The 21,407-nt window shown below is 48.8% G+C and overlaps 1 protein-coding gene and 1 long non-coding RNA gene across 15 annotated transcripts in view; one reads left to right on the forward strand and one right to left on the reverse strand.

The window, feature by feature from the left end:
* The window catches only part of LOC126997036 (unconventional myosin-XVIIIa-like), a 258,013-nt gene that overhangs the window by 194,005 nt on the left and 42,601 nt on the right, over positions 1–21,407 (forward strand). For 5 of the 14 annotated variants that reach the window (XM_050858078.1, XM_050858079.1, XM_050858080.1 and 2 more), the window contains 3 exons: positions 18,722–18,841; positions 19,161–19,403; positions 20,191–20,345. In XM_050858078.1, coding sequence (XP_050714035.1) covers positions 18,722–18,841; positions 19,161–19,403; positions 20,191–20,345 — 518 coding nt within the window. Of the gene's footprint in view, positions 1–5,634; positions 5,911–6,011; positions 6,192–10,241; positions 10,290–12,156; positions 16,960–17,250; positions 17,302–18,721; positions 18,842–19,160; positions 19,404–20,190; positions 20,346–21,407 lie in introns of those variants that run through there. The other 9 variants (XM_050858070.1, XM_050858067.1, XM_050858069.1 and 6 more) reach the window with 6 other exon arrangements.
* On the reverse strand, positions 17,860–18,715 carry LOC126997044 (uncharacterized). The gene is made up of 2 exons (XR_007751870.1): positions 18,391–18,715; positions 17,860–18,330 (listed from the first exon to the last, which is right to left on the reverse strand). It is a non-coding gene; the product is annotated as an uncharacterized LOC126997044 (long non-coding RNA).

Consider the following 21,407-nt stretch of genomic DNA (forward strand, 5'->3'; position numbering starts at 1 on the left):
TGTAAATAATGAAGAGCACTGGGCCAAGGACCGAGCCCTGAGGGACGCCACTAGTGACAGGCGCCCACTCTGAGTTAAATCCGTCAATCACTACTCTTTGTTGTCTGTTGCTCAACCAATTCGCGATCCATTGGTTTACTTGACCGTCAATACCTATTTGCTTTAATTTGTAAAGTAATTTATGATGCGGGACTTTATCAAACGCTTTCTGAAATCAAGATAGACTACGTCCAGTGATTTGGTTACGTCATAAACAGTGAAGAGGTCGTTATAAAAGGTTAATAGGTTTGATAGGCAGGATCTTTTGTTTCGGAAGCCATGTTGCGAGTCCCCAATCAATGAGTGGCTTTCAAGGTAACTCACAATTTTGTCTCTAATTATGCCCTCAAGTAGCTTACCTACAACCGAAGTTAGACTAATGGGCCTGTAATTACCTGGTACTTTTTGTCTCCTTTCTTGAAAATCGGTGTCACGTTAGCCTTTTTCCAATCTGAAGGATGATGCCTTGTCGCAAGGACATATTGAATACGGTTGTGAGGGAGGAGAGTATTTCGCTCTTCGTTTCTTTCAGCAGAGTTGGATATACTTTGTCAGGTCCAGGACTTTATTTGTTTTAAGTGAATGGAGAGCTTTAAGGACTTCAACGGTTGTTATTTCAAAATTAGGCAATGCATGCTCGAGATTTACAATAGTACTGGTGTTGGTGGTAGCGAGAGGAAGACTGTTAGTATTAAACACCGAGGAAAAGTAATTGTTTAAGAGGTTTGCAATGTGTTGGCTGTCAGTCACTAGTGCACCGTCGCTGTTTGTTAAAGGTCCAATACCACTTTTGATCGCCTTTCTGTTGTTTATGTAACTGAAGAAAGATTTCGGATTATTTTACAGTTGGCTGCAATATTTTCTTCATGTCTACGCTTTGCCTGACCTACTAGTCTTTTTACTCGTCGCCTGGCATCATTATAGAGTCTAATGTTCTCAGGCGTGCTTTGTTCTTTCTTTAACCTGTAAAACAATTTTCTCTCATTGACTGATTGTTTAATTTCGCTATTAAACCACGGTGGGCTTTATTAGTGTTAATTCGCTTCTCGCACAAGGGGACGAATGTGTTCTGCTGAGTGAGTAAGTGATTTTTAAGGCTTAGCCAGGCTTCCTCTACGTTGCCGTCATCTGATAGGTGTATTTCTGTTAGTTTTTGTCGGATTTCTACGAAGTTAGCTCTTTTGAAATTGGGCACCTTTACTTTATTTTCAGTCACTGATGATTGAGCTTTAATGTCGACGCGCACTAATTTATGATCGCAAGAACCGAGGTGTTCTCCTACCGTGACACTACTGACTAGGTTATCTTGGGTCGTTATAACAAGGTCGAGTATATTATTTTGTCGAGTTGGCTCAGAAACCATTTGGCTTAGATAATTTTCTTCTAGAAATTCGATCATTCTATGTGACTCGCCTTCTGTGCCTGACAGTGTCGCCCAGTCGATATGGGGGAGGTTAAAGTCTCCTAATATCAGTGAGTCGCTGTTATTAAGTGACTGCCTTAAGACGCTGTACATTTCAAGGTCGTCATCGAGTGATTGCCCGGGAGGTCTGTAGGTGACAGATATATTTAAATTGACTTTTGCAGAGAGAGAGAGAGAGGCAGGCACAGCTGTCTTTGTCAAGTTCTTATCCACTTAAAACAGCATGCAAGGACAGACGCCATTAGTCCTGCCTATTACCCCTTACCTTGGTCCCTCTCCCCTTCCCCTCTCCCCTTCCCTTTCTTTCCTTCTCTCTTTTTCTTCCCTTTATCACCATCCCTCTATTCCTCTCTTCTTACTATTATTTTCCCTTCCTTTATATCTTCCTCCCTTACCTTCACCCTTTTCTTCCCTCCTGCCTTTTCCTCATCCTCCCTTTTTTTTTCTTAATTTCTCCCCTTCCCTTCCTTCCTTACCTAATACTCCTTATCTTCCTCCCCTCACCGTTACCTCGTTCCCCTTTCCTCTCTTTCCAATCTTCCCTTTACATTTTCCTCTATACTTCTTGTCTCCCTCCCTCCCTACTTCCCCATTCCCCTTCCTTGATCATTCCTTGCTTCCTCTTACCCATTACTCTACCCCTCACCTCTTCCTTGCTCCCACTGCCCTTTCCCTTCCCTCTTTCCTTACCTATTATGGGAACTCTAAAGCCAGGGAGTTTGGAAAGGCAGTAATAGAAAACACGAAGGTAAATAAGGAAGTGGGGACGAAAGCAACGACTGGGGAGATCAGTGAGTCGGGAAAAAAGGGAAGAGTAGGGACAGAGAAGGAAAATTATCAAGTAGGAGTGACGCAACGGTTAAACAGGCCAGTGAACCAGGAAAGGAATTAAAAGACAGGAAAACGAAAATAAATGGGGGAAGAAAAACAAGATAGGGGATCACAGGAAAGGATGTGAAAAGGAAAAGAAGGAACAAGGAAGGAAAATGATCAAGTATGAGTGACGCAACGATTAAACAGGCCAGTGAACTAGGAAAGGAATTAAAAGACAGGAAAACGAAAATAAATAGGGGAAAAAAAGATTAAGCAAGATAGGGGATCAGAGGAAAGGATGTGAAAAGGAAAAGAAGGAACAAAGAAGGAAAATGATCAAGTAGGAGTGACGCAACGATTAAACAGACCAGTGAACCAGGAAAGGAATTAAAAGACAGGAAAACGGAGATAAATAGGGGAAAAAAAGATTAAGCAAGATAGGGGATCAGAGGAAAGGATGTGAAAAGGAAAAGAAGGAACAAGGAAGGAAAATTATTAAGCAGGAATGACGAAACGGTTAAACAGGCCAGTGAACCAGGAAAGGAATTAAAAGACAGGAAAACGAAAATAAATAGGGAAAAAAAAGATTAAGCAAGATAGGGGATCAGAGGAAAGGATGTGAAAAGGAAAAGAAGGAACAAAGAAGGAAAATGATCAAGTAGGAGTGACGAAACGATTAAACAGACCAGTGAACCAGGAAAGGAATTAAAAGACAGGAAAACGGAAATAAATAGGGAAAAAAAAGATTAAGCAAGATAGGGGATCAGAGGAAAGGATGTGAAAAGGAAAAGAAGGGACAAGGAAGGAAAATTATAAAGCAGGAATGACGAAACGGTTAAACAGGCCAGTGAACCAGGAAAGGAATTAAAAGACAGGAAAACGAAAATAAATAGGGAGAGAAAGGATGTGAAAAGGAAAAGGAGGAAATAGGAATAACAGCGTGACTAAGCAGGCCAGTGAATAAGAGGGAAGTTAGGAAAATAGGGAAGAAGGAAAGGGAAAATGATAAAAAGTCTACTGAATCAGAGAGAGAGAGAGAGAGAGAGAGAGAGAGAGAGAAGAGAGAGAGAGAGAGAGAGAGAGAGAGAGAGAGAGAGAGAGAGAGAGAGAGAGAGAGAGAGAGAGAGAGAGAGAGAGAGAGAGAGAGAGAGAGAGAGAATCAGACGTAAACAAGACTGACACATCGATTAAGCAGGCCAATGACTCACAACGCAAATAAGTCTAATATATAAAAAAAAAACCAGGTGCTTGCTTGCTGGTCTTGAGTGTCAGGTGACCGCTTTATCCTGGCAGGCGCGATAGGCAGCGTGTGACAGTGATGGCCCCAGTGCTCCCCCTCCGTAACCCCGCCCACCTCCCCCCCACGCCTCCATTAGCTCGAGAAATATCCCTTGATTCATTTCCTTCTTTTAATCTCTCCTACCGTCTCCTTACCCATTAACCCTTTCCCCTTGCCTTCCTTACCCACTCCTTGCTTCATTTCCTTCTTTTAATATATCCCCTACCTTCTTACCCATCGAGCCTTTCCCCCTTGCCTTCCTTACCTCCTCCTTGCTTCATTTCCTTCTTTTAATCTCTCCTACCGTCTCCTTACCCATTAACCCTTTCCCCTTGCCTTCCTGACCCCCTCCTTGCTGCATTCCCCTTCCCTTACTCCCTCTCTCCCTCTTTCCCTCTCCTTTCCTTTCCCCCCTCCTCCTTCCTCTATTTCCCTTTCCTTTCCTCTCCCCCTCCTCCCCCACGCTCAATTTACCTCTCCTTTCCTCCCACCTCACCCCCCGCCACCTCCTCGCCGCTCCCCCTTAGCCCGAGAAACGCGTCAAGAGAACTCATTAGCGCTCAAGATCGACGTCAGAGGTGGCCAGAGAGCGTCAGGATGCACGTCAGCGCGTCAGGACTTCATTTTTTGTGTGGGTGGGCGTCAAGAGTACAAATTGTCACTTTTTTTGGGAGGGAAGATTGTGACTTATTTTTTGGGGTGTCATTTTTTTGGGGGGGGTAGTTTATGGGGGTGTCAGGTTTGTTTGATGGGGGAGGGAGATGGTTATTTTTTGGGGGGGTCGTCATCGCTTTTTTTTTAATGGGGGGAGGGGTCACTTTTTTATTTTTTCGAGGAGGAAGAGATCGTCAGTTTTGAGGTGTTTGATATTGCAAGTACAAAATAATGATACTTTTTTTTTTTCAGTAGTTACCTTGTGTGTAATTTATATAACACGAAATTATGTGAAAAGTCATATACTCCTCCTCCTCCTCTTCCTCCTTCTCCTACTACTACTACTACAACTACTACTACTACCATCATCACCACCACCACCACCACCACTGATAGTAATAGTAACGACAAGTCAAACAAACAAACAAACAAACAAAAAAACATAGCTTGACATTTGACAGATCGAGGCAAAACAGGTGCAACAGGTGTGCTTGAGGAGGAGGAGGAGGAGGAGGAGGAGGAGAGGAAATGATGTGTGGGCGTGGGCGTGGGCGTGCAGCGGTTGATTGTACCTTGTTGGGCACACAGGGAAGAAGAGGAGGAGGAGGAGGAGGAGGAGGAGGAGGAGGGAGAGGAGGGAGAGAGGGAGAGGGAGGGAGAGAGGGAGAGGGAAGCAGGTGGGCGACTCCTCTTGATTAGCTCTCCCAGGCACGTCACTCTCCCTCCCTCCCTCCCTCCCTCCCTTATTCCTCTCCCTTCCCTCTCTTCCTTCTCTACTTCATATTGTTCCACTTTCGCTTCTTCATTTCTCTTCCTTTCTCTTTTAATTTTTTCCCTCCTTTTCTACTTTATTTTTCTACCCCTTTCGCTTCTTCATTTCTCCTCCTTTCTCTTTTATTTTTTTCTGTCCTTTTCTGCTTTATTTTTCTACCCTTTCTCTTCTTCATTCCATCTCTCATTTCTCATTTTCCTCCTTGTTTTCTTCTGTTCTCCTTTCTCTCTTTTACCCTCTCTTCGTCTCCCCGATGCTCCTCCTTCCCTCTCCTTTCTCTCTTGTCCTTCTCTGCTACATATTTCTCTTCTTTCTCCTCTTCGTTTCTCTTCCTTTTCTCGTTTACCTCTTTGTTTTCTTCCCTTCCCTTCGTTTTCTCTCATTTCTCTCTTTACCCTTTCATCCTCCACGATGCCCCCTTTCTCTTCCTCCTTTCAAACAAGCAAAGGCCATTCATTAACTTCATAAAGATTTAAATCCTCTTGGCATCATATAATAGAGCTAAATCGTACCTTCAATAGTGCCTTCGTTCAATTCTTTATTTTCTGTCGAGCGAAGGCCAATCGGGTGACTTTACATGGGGTTGGATTCTTCTGGCGTCGCGTAAGAGGATTGGATCGTATTCTTAATAGTGTTTACGTCGCCCGTCAGTCTGCAGGCGGCGCGGTCATGGATAGAAATGGCGTTATCCGTAATGGGAGGTGTGCTCTGTGCGCTGTGACACGGGCAAGGGGCCAGACAGCACCAGGGAGCCAAGGGGGGGGGGTGCTAGAGGGGTGCCAGAGGGGTGCCAGGGAGGGGGGGGCGTGGCATTGTAGCTTGGCACTGTGTCGGTCTCTCAGTGTGTGCCGCCCTGAGCGAGTGCCGAGTCTTAGAGGGCAGCGGGGCGGGACTTGCCTACCTCCTTCGGTGCCTTCGTCGGGTCTGCAGGCAAGGACAGGCGGGGCAGAGGAGGGATAGGCCGTGGGGGTGTGCCGTGTCCAGTTGTCAACCCCGGCCGCTGTATCTGCACGGGGCGGGGCGGGGTGGGGTGGGGCTCTGGGGGTTAGTGAGGGAGTGACTGCTGTGTCCTTGTGACGGCCTTCTGCAGCGTGGTAGTGGGTTGGCGGCGCCCGTTCGAGTCCCCGCTGAGGCTCCTGAGGGCAGCATGGGCGTAGCGGACGTACAGCCTCCCCGCCATGTTCACCTTCGCCGCCGCTATCCTGCCTGTAGTACGTGTCACCTTCACTCACTGCCTTCACTGTCCATACCGGGTCATGTTGATATCGTGTCACAGTCCCGTACTTGTGTTAGGGACTCAGATCAGTGACTTAATTAGGTTGACTCGCTCCCTGTATCCCTCTCTTCCTCTTTCCCTTTGTATCTCACTCCTCGTCTCATTCGTTTCATCGTAACTGCCTTAACTGTCACTGTTAATACCGAGTCATGTTGATATCGTGTCACAGTCCCGTACTTGTGTTAGGGACTCAGATCAGTGCCTTAATTGAGGATGACTCGCCCCTGTATCCCTCTCTTCCTCTTTCCCTTTGTATCTCGCCCCTCGTGTCATTCGTCTCTCGTAACTGCCATTACTGTCACTGTTGATACCGAGTCGTGTTGATATCGTGTCACTGACCTCCACTTCTTTTAGAGACTCGAATCAGTGCTTTAAGATTGGATCCCGTCCCTGTGTCTCTCTCTTTCCCTTCCCCTCGTCTCGTCGTCACTGCGAATATTGTCACTTTAATACTGTCACTGTTAAGAATGAGTCACTGCCCCTCATTCATGTTTTAATTACAGTGAGCTCCTCGCCTGTGGGTTATCAATCGCCCCTCTCTCTCCCCCTTTTCGCCTTATCGTCACTGCCTACATTTCGTACCTAGTTAAGGGGCTATTACACTGGGCAAATTTTCCGTGGATCTTCAGTCAAACCACGATTTCCGCTGGCGTGGTTCTCATATTTCCGTGGTTTTCTGGCGGGTCCACAACATTCCAAAGCTACGGTAGATTTCACAGAAGGACGACGGTATTACTCACCATCATCATCAGCAGCAATAACAAGAAACAAATGAGAACCACGATTTCCGCTGGCGTGGTTCTCTTATTTCCGTGGTTTTCTGGCGGGTCCACAACATTCCAAAGCTACGGTAGATTTCACAGAAGGACGACGGTATTACTCACCATCGTCATCAGCAGCAATAACAAGAAACAAATGAGAACCACGCTAGCGGAAATCGTGGTTTGACTGAAGATCCACGGAAAATTTGCCCCTTAACCTTTCTACCGTGTCAATGTTCTTATGTAGACACTGTTCTCGTTTAAGGACACTCCCCAACTCCCCGGGTATTCCTCCTCCCCACAACCCCCATTCTCTCTCTTGTCCATCTAGTAGCTTCTCTCTCTTCCCTGCCTACTCTTCTCAAGGACAGCGTTGTGTGCCCTCGAGTTACCTAGCCCTTGAATCTGTTTTTCCTCCTCTCTCTGGTAATTGTTTCGTCCTTGCTGGTTCACTGTTTTAGCCCAAGGACTGACCTCCCACTGTCCCTCGCTGGTCTGAAGTCCACTGCCCTGCCCGGCGCCTGTTGTATACCTCACCTCTCCCTGTCTTCTCTCTCCCTCTCTCCCGTGTCTTTCTTCTTCGTTTACTTTTAACAATCGTAAGTCCACTGCCGGGCAACTGTTTAACCTCACCGCTTTTCTCTCTCATTTTGGTCAGTATCTCCCATGTCTTTCCTCCTCTTGTCCCTTATGGTAACAGGCTTAAGTTTACTAGACCTTACCAGACCCTTTTCTCTCAGTTTGGGTCATTTCGTCCTTGTCTTTCCCTCTCTTCGTCCCTCTGTTAATAAGTATACGGTCTTTCTTTCTGTATTAATCCTTTTGCCCTTGTCTTACTTCCTCTTCTCTATAGTAAAAAAATAAAACTCGTATCTCTTTCTCTCAGTCCTCTTCATTTATCTCTTGTTTGTTCTCCTCTTCGTGTCTACAGTAACAGTTTCAAGTCTTTTCTCTCTTCCTCTCTCAGTCCTCTCCATTTCTCCCTTGTCCTTCCTCCTCTTGGTCTCATAGTAACAGTTTCAAATTCTCTCTTCCTCTCTCAGTCTTGCGTCCATCTCGTTCATGTATTTCCTCTCGTCTCTAGTCGCAGTTTCTTATTGCTAGTTCACTTTTATCTCTGGGAGCTGGCCGTCTCTTACCCACTACTCATGCGGCGACCCAAACCCACGTACTCACGCTTAGTAACAAGGTACACATTGAGGGGGTTGTGTGGAGGTGAGGTTACAGAGGCATGAGGGCGAGGTATAAGGTATTGTGGGAGGTAAAGAGATGAGAGAAGGGTGAAAGGAGGTAGAGAGAGATCAAGGGAAGGGAGAAAAGTAAAAAAGGAAAGTAAGGGCGATGATATTGTGGAGTAAGGAGATGAGAAAGGGTGAACAGGATTTGCTTAAAGAGAAAAGGGGAAAAGAGAGAAAAAGAGAACAGAGAAAAGACATGTAAAGGATAATAAAAAGAAGGTCAAGAAAAGGGATAAAGGCTGAGATGCTGGAAATAAGGTTAGGATAGAAGTTAAATGTTATAATAATAGGTATCTTGAGGGAAAGGGAAAGAGGAAGGAAAATGGGCTATGAAAAGGGTTGAATCGTATGTTGAAGGCAAAGAAAAGGGGAGAAAGGGATGAAGGGGCTGGAAAAACGGGTTCAGATAGGTTTAAATGCCTTGTTAATGGGTTTGTCGAGAGAGAGAGAGAGAGAGAGAGAGAGAGAGAGAGAGAGAGAGAGAGAGAGAGAGAGAAGGGAGGTATATTTTTAACCCGGAGCGCAGTGTCAGGGAGAGAAAATGAATGAGAGGAAGAAAATGTGAACTGAGTTGCTCCATTTTTTTTGTCCTACTCGTGGTAAAAATAAAGTTGAGTGTGATAAAATAAAACTATATGTAGATGAAAATAAAGTCACGGGAAGCGAAAATATAAAGACAATTGTAAACGAAAAAAATGTTAGTGAAAGTTAAGCTATTTGTGGTTGTGGAATTTGAGTTAGTGTAGTAGAAATGAAGTGACGGGAAATTAGTACTGTTGAGTTTAGTGGAAGTAGAGGAACCTTAAGCCTTGAAAGTCACTCTATAATCGCTTAAACTCTCTCTCTCTCTCTCTCTCTCTCTCTCTCTCTCTCTCTCTCTCTCTCTCGCAACAAACATCACCACCACCTTCACCACCAACAACAACAACAACAACAATACCACCACCACCACCAAAACCACCACCACCACCACCACCACCAAAACCACCACCACCAAAACCACCACCACCACCACCACCAAAACCACCACCACCACCACACCACAACCACCACCACCAACAACAACAGCAGCAAACACCACCATAACTAATTTACAACAACAAGCAGCTTTCTCAGGAGGTTCACGTTATGGGGACAGAGGTCAGAATTAATAAAGGTTTCAGATATCACGAGCGGGTCAGGATTATGGAAGGCTATATGCGCTAAAGTTAAGATTCACAAAAGTTACTGGCGCGACAAAGAGATATTAAGCTCACGTACACACAGATAAAATTAAGAATGTTACTGGTATCCGAAAGACTTAGATTAATAGAAGGTTACATGCATAGGGATAAGATTGAGATACCTTACTCCTACTACAAAGAGATTTAGAGAAAGTAGAAGTTAAAGTTTACAAAGCTTATAGGAATTACAAAGACTCAATAGAAGTTTATATTATGCACAGAAAGAAGGTTTACCAGTATTACAAAGGCTTAGAGATATAGAAGCTTACGTATACATAGAGGCTAAAGTTCTCAACAGGTTCATAATACATACATACATACATACATACATACATACATACAGCCAATAGACGGTTTACCAGTATTACAAAGGCTTAGAAATATAAAAGCTTACGTATACATAGAGACAAAAGTTATCAACAGGTCCATCCATCCATCCATCCATCCATCCATCCATACATACATACATACATACCACCAAGAGCGTTCTGTTGATTATTTATGGACACAGGAAATGAGGAGGGAAGGAAGGAAGGAAGGAAGGCAGGAGGAGGAACGCGACTCGGACTATAAATAACACACACACACACACACACACACACACACACACGACGTTGGGCAATACCTTAATGTTTACAGGGACACGCTATCCTACCCAATGAGAGAGAGAGAGAGAGAGAGAGAGAGAGTTAGTTTGTGTGTGTGTGTGTTCCTGTGTGTGTTCGTCCTCCAGAGCTCACCCTTCACCCTGGCTCACCCTCAGCTACTCTCCTTCGAGGGTGATGTGGCCGGCGACACCCACGCCCTCAGGGTAAGGGGGGGGATGAAGGGGTGTGTGATGTCACCCTTAACACTTAAAGTCACTCTAGACGTCTAGCCCTTTATCTCACCCTAGAAGTCACCCTAAAAATCACTAGACGCCCTTTAAATCACCCTAGAAACGCCTGAAACTCACCCTAAACGCCCTGAGCTCTCGTTTTGTCGCCCTGAGATAAGTGTGTCACCCTTTTTAAGTCTTTATCACCCTAGAAATTTATTATATTTACCCTCATCACCCTTAGCGTTTGTATTGTCGCCCTGAGAGAAGAATTTGTCACCCTTTCTAGTGGTATAGTCACCCTTTAAAGTTATGTCAGTCACCCCAAGCTTACATTTCACCCTTAAAGTAACCTTGAGGCATATAGATTCACCCTTTCGTGTCTTACTTAACTTTGTGTGTTATTTTTAAACGTTTTTTGGGGTTTTCTCATCTTAAGAAACGTTTATGATTTGTTATTTTTTCTGTTGTTTTATTTGTGTTGTTATTATCGTTGTTTTTTTGGGCGTCTATAGAAAATGTTTGCTTATTTACGTGATAAAAACAATGTGTGTGTGTGTGTGTGTGTGTGTGTGTGTCATCGCTTAGGCAGGCGTGTAATTCGCTTTGTTTTTGTATCAGGAAGAGCCATATATTTCTCTCTCTCTCTCTCTCTCTCTCTCTCTCTCTCTCTCTCTCTCTCTCTCTCTCTCTCTCTCTCTCTCTCTCTCTCTCTCTCTCTCTCTCTTTTTTCTGAGTCACCACCTTCATACCTGCCAACTCTCCTCCTCCTCCTCCTCCGCCTTGTACTTTATGCGTCTTCTCTCCTTGCTTACACCCGACTTAGCTTTTCTTATCTTATTTTCTTTCACGCTCATGTTTAGCTTATTTTCATTTCGTGTTTTTTTATATTTTTAAGACGAGAAAACGTTCGTGGCATAATAATTTCTCTCCCGTCGTGTAAATTTGCTGGGTTTCCGTGTGTGTGTGTGTGTGTGTGTGTGTGTGTGTGTGTGTGTACATTGATATTACACACACACACACACACACACACACACACACACACACACACACACACACACACACACACACACAGATGCACATGGACCCACATAAACTACATTGTAAAGTATAATTGTGTTTGTTCGTGTGTTTGTTTTCCGTTCAAGGACTCCAAACTTACTGTATTTCCTGCCTCGCCCATATGTGTGTGTGTGTGTGTGTGTGTGTGTGTGTGTGTGTGTTGCGCTGGATAAAAACAAACAAACAGGAGCATTTTGTTCTATCGTGAAGTGAAACAAGCGAATGTGTTGCATGTGTTGGTGCATTGTGGGTCCGCTAATGTTGCTGTGTTGCACGAATATTGCAAAGAACACTCACTCTCTCCTCCTCCTCCTCCTCCTCCTCCTCCTCCTCCACTTTCTCCTCCTTCTCCCCCTCTATCTTTTGCAACAATTAACACAATCTTTTATGCTTACCCTAACCTGCATTCATACATTTTTTCTTCCTTAGTCTTGTTTCCTGGTAATAATTAGTGTATGTATATAATTATTTTCTTCATTTACTTGATATTCCTTGGTGATCAGTAAATTCTGTTGTTGGTTTCAGCAATACTTGCCTCAGTGAGTCACTTTCTTTTCTTGCTTTGCCCGTCAGTAATTTTCTCTCCTTTGCCAAGTATTCTCTGGTTCACTCAGTCAATGTAATGTTGATTTGAGGTATTGGCTTAATGGAGCACCTTTTCCACCTCTTGGCTTTTGCTGTCAGTAATGAGTATCAGTTGAGGGTTGTTTACTGGTGTGTAGTCTGCCCGGCTGTGCCCGAGGCGCGGGGCGGCGCGGGGCAGGTCCAGGGCAGGGCACTGACCTCCTCCACCCCGCAGCTGGATGACCTGAGCTCCGACAGTGACGACGAATACTTCGATGTTGTGCCCTTGCCGGGTCTGCGGCCCCCGCCACTCGCCCCCTCCCTCCCGTCCCCACAGCAGAGGCGGCTCTCTCCCCCCCGCAATCCCCCCGCCCACAGCAGGAGTCTCCCCGCCGTGAACAAGGGGCCTCCGAAGAAAGCCATGGGGAATGTCGTGGCCCCCGCCGAGGCACCTACTCCCCAGGGGGCAGAGAAGCCACCCGGGGCGCCCACACAGGGCGGGGACACATCTCCCGCAGCACCCCAGCAAGCCTCAGCACCCCCTACCCTGAAGACCGCTGCCCCGACCCCGCCCCCGGCAACCACTCCACCAGCAGCCACAGCACTGAAGGCCCCGAACAGACCCGCGCCGCAGCCCCCCGCCGGCCAGACCTTGGGGCGCGGCGGGGACGTGCCAGGCAAGGGAGACACGCTCAAGAAGTACCCGGCACCGAGGCCACCCAAGGACGCCAAGGAGGCTAAGGATTCTAAGGACAGCAAGGACACTAAGGAGCCCATTAAGGATGGCGGCGAGGCGGGCGGCAAGCAGGAAAACAGGGACAACAAGCAAGGCAAGCAGAAAGACGAGCAGGCGCGGCAGGAGGACAAACATAACAGGACAGACAGGCCTGAGGGCAACAAGGGCGGCAAGCAGCGCTGTGACACACCTGAGAAATCAACACAAAATAAAGCGAATTCCTCTGAGGCGCCGCCAAGACCCGAGACCGCCGCCACGCCTGTCACCAGCGGCGTCACCGGCGGCGGCGGCGATGGCACCGACGCGGAGAAGCCCCCCAGCGCTACCCCGAAGCCTCGCCGCGCCCCGTCCTTCAAGAAGTACCCAGCGCCGCAGCCCCCAGCCTCAGGAAGACCCAGGTCCGACGGTGTGACTCTGGACGCCGCGCGGGGAGACATCGCGGCGGCCTCATCTGGCAGCGTCCCAAGCCTGCTCATGGGGCTGCCCGGGGGGGAGAGGAAGGCGTCTGATGCGCAGACCACTCACTTGGGCGGGAAGGCGGAGGCGGAGAAGACAGGCGGGGCCAAGCAGCCGCCGCAGAGTCCAACAGCAGGCAGCCCCAGTCCCGCCTCCGCCAGCAGGAAGATGCGCGGCGGCAGCCCTGTCCCTGAGAAGGTGCTGAGCGTCGGCAAGAAGGCTCCTGCGGCCCCAGTGCTGACGGGGAAGCTGGAGATCGCCACGAGTGACGGCGCGGCCACGGTGAAGCAGGACTCGGCCGTGGGGGACAAGGTGAGCATCAAGGTCGCGGCCAGGAAGGACAGCAAAGGCGGCGGAGACAACGCTGCGCTTGGGAGCAAAGCGACAAACGGGGACGCTAAAGACGACTCCAAAGGGCGAAGCAATGAACCCAAAGTGGAGAGCAAACCCGCTGGAGACAACGTGACGCCGACGATCGAAACAACGAAAGGGGAGAGCAAAGACGACTCCAAAGTGGGAACCAAAGAAGTCAAAGTGGAAAGCGCAGAAAAGCCCAAAGAAGCGGCACCGGTGGAGGATAAGAACATACCCAACGGCGTCCTGACCCACAGCCCGTCCCCGGAGAAGACCTCAGACAAGAAGACCAAAGAGACGAGTAAAACCAAGCCGTCCAAACCCACCGAGGCAGCGACCCCGGACAACCCCCAGACGGACGAGACCTCAAAGACAAAGGCAAAAGGCAAGGTCTCCAAAACTGCCAAGAATGAAAACGAACCTCCAGACAAAAAGGTCAACGAGAACCCCCTGGCCAATGGGACGCACGAGGCCGGGGAGGACAAAGCCGCTGCCGACGAGAACTCGAAGTACAAGAATATGAACGGAGCCCACAACGAGAACGACCCGCCCAGCACCCGCGGCGACACACGCAGCAGAAGCAGCTCAATAGCCAGCGACGCGGCCTCCCCGGACGTGTCTCAGAAGTCCTCCGGGTCGAAACGCAGCAAAGGCGGAAAACTGGCTGGTATAATGAACAAATTCGAAGTGGAGGATTCATCAAAGAGCGACGAGAAAGTAAAACCGAAGGCGAAAGTCGGCAAGATATCGGGCTTAGCGAGTGTGTTCGAGGGTGGCAAGGAGCCGCCCTTGCCGAAGCAGGAAGTGGGGCCCAAGCCTATGAACATCGCCGGCATCAGCACGTCGAAGTTTGGAGGCGTCGCTAGGTTCAAGAAGCCCGTGGAGCCGAAGAAGAAGGACGAGGACAAACCATCGAGCTCGGAGAAGGACAAGAGCAGCAAGGAGTCGGCGGCCAAGAAACAAGAGGAAGTCAACGGCGTCGCGGAAGCTACAGACAACGAACAAGAAGCCAAGAAATCGTCGAGCTCTGAGAAGGAGAAGAGTGACAAGGAGTCGTCTGGGAAAAAGAAAGATAAAGTCAACGGCGTCTCAGACACTAATGACAGCGACCAGAAAGCCAAGAAACCGTCCAGCTCTGAGAAGACGGGGAAGAGTGACAAGGAGTCGTCCGGGAAAAAGAAAGAAGTCAACGGGGTCTCTGAAACCGCTGACATCGACCAGAAAACCAAGAAACCTGAAAAGTCGAACAAGAGTGGCAAAGAGACGCTCGTGAAGAAGGAAGACCAGGTCAACGGCGTGTGTGAGAAAACAGAAATCAACGGAGAAATAAAAGAACGGTCGGAATCTGAGAAGCAGAAGAGCAACAAACTCGGCTCCCCGAAGAAGAAGCATAGGGTCAACGGAGTCAGTGAGGGCACTATAAACGACCAGGAGGCCAAAGAACCAACAACTCCCAAAACCACCGAAGAGGGCCGCGGAACACCGTCCACGAAGAAGAAAAATCTTGCCAATGGTGTTCCTGTGAGCAATGACAGCGAGCAAGGACCGAAGAAACCGATCAAGTCTGAAAAAGAAGCTGATACAAAGGTGAAAGACAAGACAGAAACGGAGACGCAGATCAAAGCAAAGGAAGACGTAGGAACAGACAAGAAAAGCGCCGCCAGCGAGGGCCCAGAAGCCCTAACCAACGGGTACTTGTTGTCGGAGGAGAGCAGCTTATCGTCCCTCTGTGATATCGAGAAGGACGCCGCCGCAGCAGCATCCGACACCCAGGCGGCGGCAGGGCGTGGCGGCGTGACTCAGAAAGCCACGCTCGAGGACCCTGCCAAGCCTGTCAAAGAGGGAGATATCAGGGCTAAAATTACCGGGGACGTGTCGAGTTCCGCCAAGGGCACCAAGGGCTCGGGCGAGAAGGAAACTGTATCCAAGGGCGCCATGGGCAAGGTGGAGGGCAGTGCAGCGCCCACAGTCAAGGGCGGGGAGGTCCAGGCCAGTGCTGCCGAGGCTGCCAAGAGTCCGGCTGCCAAAACTGATACATCGCGTGCCGAGTCCACCCAAGCCGCGGCGGCCGAGCAGGAAGTGCCGCCAGTGACAGACGCCGCTCGCTTCCCTCCCGCCACCACCGTCACCACAGCAGAGGGAAGCCGCGCCGCTGGGAAGAATGAGTCCGTCGAGGCGGCCGCCCAGGAGACCGAAGCGGCGCCGTCTGCAGATACTGACCTTTCCAAGGATGACATGGAAGTCTTCGTCGACGCTGCTGCAGAGCCACCTTTGTCGGCGTCGCCAGGAGTACAAAGCAGCACCGCCGGGGACGTGACCCAGGCCGGCGCGAAGGTGGAGGACGCGAAGACCTCCGCCACAGGGGAGGCGGTGTCCAGCCATGCCTCGAGTGTGACACTGAAGGAAACTCTGGCAGGGCCACCCGAGATCAAGACACCGCCTGGCGCCTCCGTGCGGCCAAAGGACAACAGTGCCGCGAACAAAGAGTTCAGGTTCGACAGCGACGAGATGAGCATCAAAGTCACCGTCGAGACCAGCGCCCTCCAGCAGCAGCCCGGCCCCACCATCAGCATAGCCGGGACCACGCACGCTTTCTCCGCGGAGTCGCTTCTCCTCGTCACAGGCACTACCGAGGCCATGTCTGCTGCCATTGGGGGAGCAACACACAGTAGCACCCCCGGCCAGCTGACCCTCGCCACGAGCACTATCGGGGCCACACCAACACCCAGCGGGGGAGCCGCCCACGCACCCATTGCGGGAGCCACCCGCGCCAGTACCTCCGAGCTGCTGGCCCTCGCCACAAGCACTGCCAGGGCCACACTCGATGCTGTCGGAAGAGAATCGCGTTTCAGCACCCCGGAGCCCCTGGGCCTCACTGCATGCACCGCAGGAGCCACGCGCCTCAGCACCCCTGACCTGCTGGCGCCCTCGACGCTGGGCGTGGCCAACAGTAGCTCTGCCCCGCAGCTGTCCACGCTGGGCGCCGCGTCGGGTTTCTCCTGGAAGACAAACAGAATACGAAGGAAGCTGGACGACGCCATCGAGCACACGACGACATTCATGCTGCCGCGGATGGAGTCCGAGGTGGAGGCGCTGATCCGCGAGGCGTCTGACTACCTGGGGCCGGAGCGGCGGGCGCGGCGCTCCTGGACGCCCAGCATCCCGGGCTACGCGGGCTCGTGCCCCCACCTGGCGGCGAGCAGCGGAAGGAAGAGTCAGGGCGACGACGAGGAGGAGGTGTTCGAGGACGCCGTGGACCCGTCCCAGCTGGACACACTCATGCCGCTTCCGGACGTGCAGGCCGAGCGGGAGTGGCGGTCACGCTCCCGCACGCCGATGGAGGGCCCCGAGAGGTCGCCGTCAGGCAACTCGCTGGTGGCGCACGCCGAGGCGCTGCTCTCGGAGACCGACAGGCTGCTGAAACGCTCCCGCTCGGACAAGTCACTGAGGAGGTCGTACAGCCGATCCCTGTCCAACGCGGCGCTCAACAAAGTAGGTCCCCGTCCCTCCTCCCCGCCCCTGCCCCCCCTGTAGTTCCTAGGTTACCCTGTGTTGACGCCTCCCGTCCCTCCCTTCCCCCTGTGTGTCATTGACTGTCAGGAATGATGATACAGTACACGCATGCAGGTAAAAAGCCCCAAAACAACATACGTAGCGGTGCTCTCCCTCCCTCCCTCCCTCCTTGTGGATGAATACCTTGCATGTTCCGTAACTCTTGCAAGATTGTCTCTCCGTCATGCATCTTTACGAGGTCGCCGAGCTCACACGTCTTATCTGTTGCAGTCAGCGCAGGAGGTCCTTGACGCTAAGTGTGAGCTGCTGGCGCGGGAGATGGTAGGTGTTGGGGCGACGCCTGACCGTGTGACGCTACCATGACGCCCCCCACGATACCTCTTCCATGCACAGCCCCATAAACCATAAACCAACCTAACAGCCCTCTCACCCCTCCCGCTGCCCAACCTCTGTCCTCCTTGTTGTTTGTGTTCTTGGTTCTTGGTTTAACACGTCCTGAAGCCAAGCCAAGTCATGCCAACCCAACCCATACCAAGCCATCACAGCCTCTTGGCCCTGGTCTTGGTCTCACATCCTTATTATTGCTGTTTGCTGTGATTTATCCTTATTTTCAGCGTTATTCTTATTTATCTTTCCTTTGCAGAGTTTTTTGTCTCCATATTTTTATTACAAAGGTGTTTTTATTATTGCCGTTTCCAGTTTCTTTTTACGTTTTTATCCCTTTTTTTATATTTTTAAGGATTTTTGTTATTTTATTTTCAACCCTTTAGGCTAGTGTTTCTTTTTTTCATTCATGTGTGTGTGTGTGTGTGTGTGCGTATGTATGGTGTATGTGTGTGTATGTATAAGACACCCATGTAACCTGTGACTTGTTTACCATTATGACCTCAAACCCCTTCCCCGTGTGACCCTGAGTGGTGCTTGATGCCTAACGGGACCCCTCCAATCCCCTGTATCACTCCTCTCCTGCTCTTTAAACTATTCGATCCCCTTAATCCCTTTTGATCCCTCCTGAAAGCATCCTGAACCCTTTAATCGATATTCTCCTGCTCTTTAAACTATTCGATCCCCTTAATCCCTTTTGATCCCTCCTGAAAGCATCCTGAACCCTTTAATCGATATCTGGAACCCTTTAATGAAATCGAAACCCTTTCCACCAAGTCAAACTCAACTCTATTTGACCCAACCTAATCTTACTTAAACTCACTCCACTTTACTTAGGTCACCTCACTTAACCTAAACTTCTAACCTCACCCAGTTTCACCCAACCCCATCTAACCTCACCCAACCCCTTCTACCCTCAACAGACCCCACTCAAACCCCTTCTAACCTCACCCAACATCTTTTAACCTCTTCTAGCCTCAAACAACCCCACCCAAACCCCTCCAAACCTCACCAACCTCTTTTAACCTCTTCTAACTTCAACCAAACCCACCCAAACCCCTCCAAACCTTACCCAACCTCTTCTAACCTCAACCAAACCCACCCAAACCCCTCCAAACCTTACCCAATCCCTTCTAACCTCTTCCAACCCCTTCCAATCTAACTTTACCTTACCCAACCTCATCTAACTCTTATCTACCTCTCTCCACCTGCCCTCTCTCCCTCTTTCCAACCACACCTAACCTCACCTCACCCACACCCACCACACCTTACCTCACTTTCAACCCCACGCACCCTATGACTTACACTCAATACAATAACCTCAGTGTGACCTGACCTAACGCTGCCCCCCTCACAGCTGGCCGAGGTGACCGCTGACCTGTCTGAGGAGCACAGCACCGCGCACCTGGCCGGGGAGAGGCTGGAGGCGGAGCAGGCGGAGAGGATGAAGCTGGAGAAGGAGGTGGAGAAGCTACAGGTAAGGACAGGTGGAGAGGGAGAGAGAGAGGAAGAGTGGACAGTTGAAGAGAGGTAGAGAAGGGAGGTAGAGAGGGAGTGAGGAGTTTCGAGAGAATACACTGACGAAAATAGAGTAGAGGTGGAGAGAAAGGAATATCGGAGGTATGCAAGAAAACACAGATAGAAGATTAGAGATAAAGGAAAAAGATAATCACTATCAGAGAATGAGAGACAGAGAAACAGAGCAGAGTAGGAATGAACACAACTGAAGAACAGAGTCAAGATTTAGGGAAACAGAAATTACATAGACGAAACCTAACCACCCCATCCCCCAATAGACCAACATGAGGATGATGACCACGGCGAACGGGAAGCTGGAGATGGAGAAACAGGCCCTGCAGAGCGAGGTCCTGAACGGGGAGGCGGATCACGACCTGGACGAGGCTGCCGACGCATCCCTGTACAAGCGGAAGTACGAGTGGTGCCTGCGGGAGATGGAACTGCTGAAGAAACAACTTAAGCAGCAGCAGGAGGACGACCTCGACCACCTCCTGCTCCTGAAGAAACAGCTGGAGAAGAAGGTGTGTGGGTGTGAACGTCTGTGTGTTTGTGTGTATTATGTGTTTGTGATTGATTCTAGTGGATGGATGTGAGAAATTTAGTTGGTATTAGTTAGTGTTAGTTAGTTGGTTAGTGTTAAGGGGTTAGTATTAATTAGATCGTTTGTGGAAATTTGATTGAAAGATTTTAATGGTGTTAGACAGTTTTATTAATTGATTTGCCAGAAAGTGAATAAAATTGTTTTGAGTGTGTGTTAGTGTGTGTATGTTTGTTTGTTCTTAATGTGTATAATGCTTAGTGTCGAGTGGATAGACTAACCCAACTTGACTCCCAACCCAACCTAAACCCCAGCTCAACCTAACCCAACCCAGTCTAACCCCAACCCACCTTAACTGCTAACCTAACTTAACCCAGCCTAATTCCAATCCCAGCCTAATCAAATTTTAACCTAACCTAACCTAACCTAACCTAACCAAACCAAATTACAAACAACCTTAACCTAACCTAACCTAACCAAACCAAACCAAACCAAATTACAAACAACCTTAAACTAACCTAACCTAACCAAACCAAATTACAAACAACCTTAACCTAACCTAACCTAACCAAACCAAACCAAATTACAAACGACCTTAAACTAACCTAACCTAACCAAACCAAATTACAAACAACCTTAACCTAACCTAACCTAACCAAACCAAACCAAATTACAAACGACCTTAAACTAACCTAACCTAACCTAACCAAACCAAATTACAAACAACCTTAACCTAACCTAACCTTTCCCTCACTTCCTCGCCCTCTCAGGTGGCAGACGCATACGAGGAGACGGAGGAGCAGCGTCAGGTGGTGGCCCAAGTGAAGAGGAAGTCCCAGAGGCTTCAGGCAGAGATGAACGACCTCAAGATCCTCCTCGAAGAACAGACCTCGAGGAACAACCTGCTGGAGAAGAAACAGAGAAAGTAAGGAAGGGGAGAAAGAGATGGAAGGGAAAGTATGGAAAGGGAAGAGAGGAAGAAGAAAATAAGCAAAGGAAGGATAAGAAGGGGAAGGTAGTTTTAGAAGGAGGAACATGAGGAAAGAGAGAGAATGAAAGAACGTATAGGAAGGGAAGAGAGGAAGAAGAAAATAAGCAAAGGAAGGATAAGAAGGGGAAGGTAGTTTTAAAAGGAGGAACATGAGGAAAGAGAGAGAAAGAAAGAACGTATAGGAAGGGAAGAGAGGAAGAAGAAAATAAGCAGAGGAAGGATAAGAAGGGGAAGGTAGTTTTAAAAGGAGGAACATGAGGAAAGAGAGAGAAAGAAAGAACGTATAGGAAGGATAGAGAGGAAGAAGAAAAGAAACAGAGGAAGGATAAGAAACGGAGGGTATTAGTAAAAGGAGGAACATGAGGAAAGAGAGAGAAGGAAAGAACGTATAGGAAGGGAAGAGAGGAAGAAGAAAAGAAACAGAGGAAGGATAAGAAGCGGAGGGTATTAGTAAAAGGAGGAACATGAGGAAAGAGAGAGAAGGAAAGAACGTAGAGGAAAGGAAGAGAGGAAGAAGAAAAGAAGCAGAGGAAGGATAAGAAGCGGAGGGTATTAGTAAAAGGAGGAACATGAGGAAAGAGAGAGAAGGAAAGAACGTAGAGGAAAGGAAGAGAGGAAGAAGAAAAGAAGCAGAGGAAGGATAAGAATGAGAGGGTAGTTTTAAAAGGAGGAACATGAGGAAAGAGAGAGAAGGAAATAACGTATAGGAAGGGAAGAGAGGAAGAAGAAAATAAGCAAAGGAAGGATAAGAAGCGGAGGGTATCAGTAAAAGGAGGAACATGAGGAAAGAGAGAGAAGGAAAGAACGTAGAGGAAGGGAAGAGAGGAAGAAGAAAAGAAGCAGAGGAAGGATAAGAAAGAAAGAATAGTAGTAAAAGGAGGAACATGAGGAAAGAGAGAAGGAAAGAACATATAGGAAGGGAAGAGAGGAAGAAGAAAATAAGCAAAGGAAGGATAAGAAGCGGAGGGTATTAGTAAAAGGAGGAACATGAGGAAA

This window comes from Eriocheir sinensis, chromosome 11, assembly GCF_024679095.1.
Source record: "Eriocheir sinensis breed Jianghai 21 chromosome 11, ASM2467909v1, whole genome shotgun sequence".
NCBI lineage: Eukaryota > Metazoa > Arthropoda > Malacostraca > Decapoda > Varunidae > Eriocheir > Eriocheir sinensis.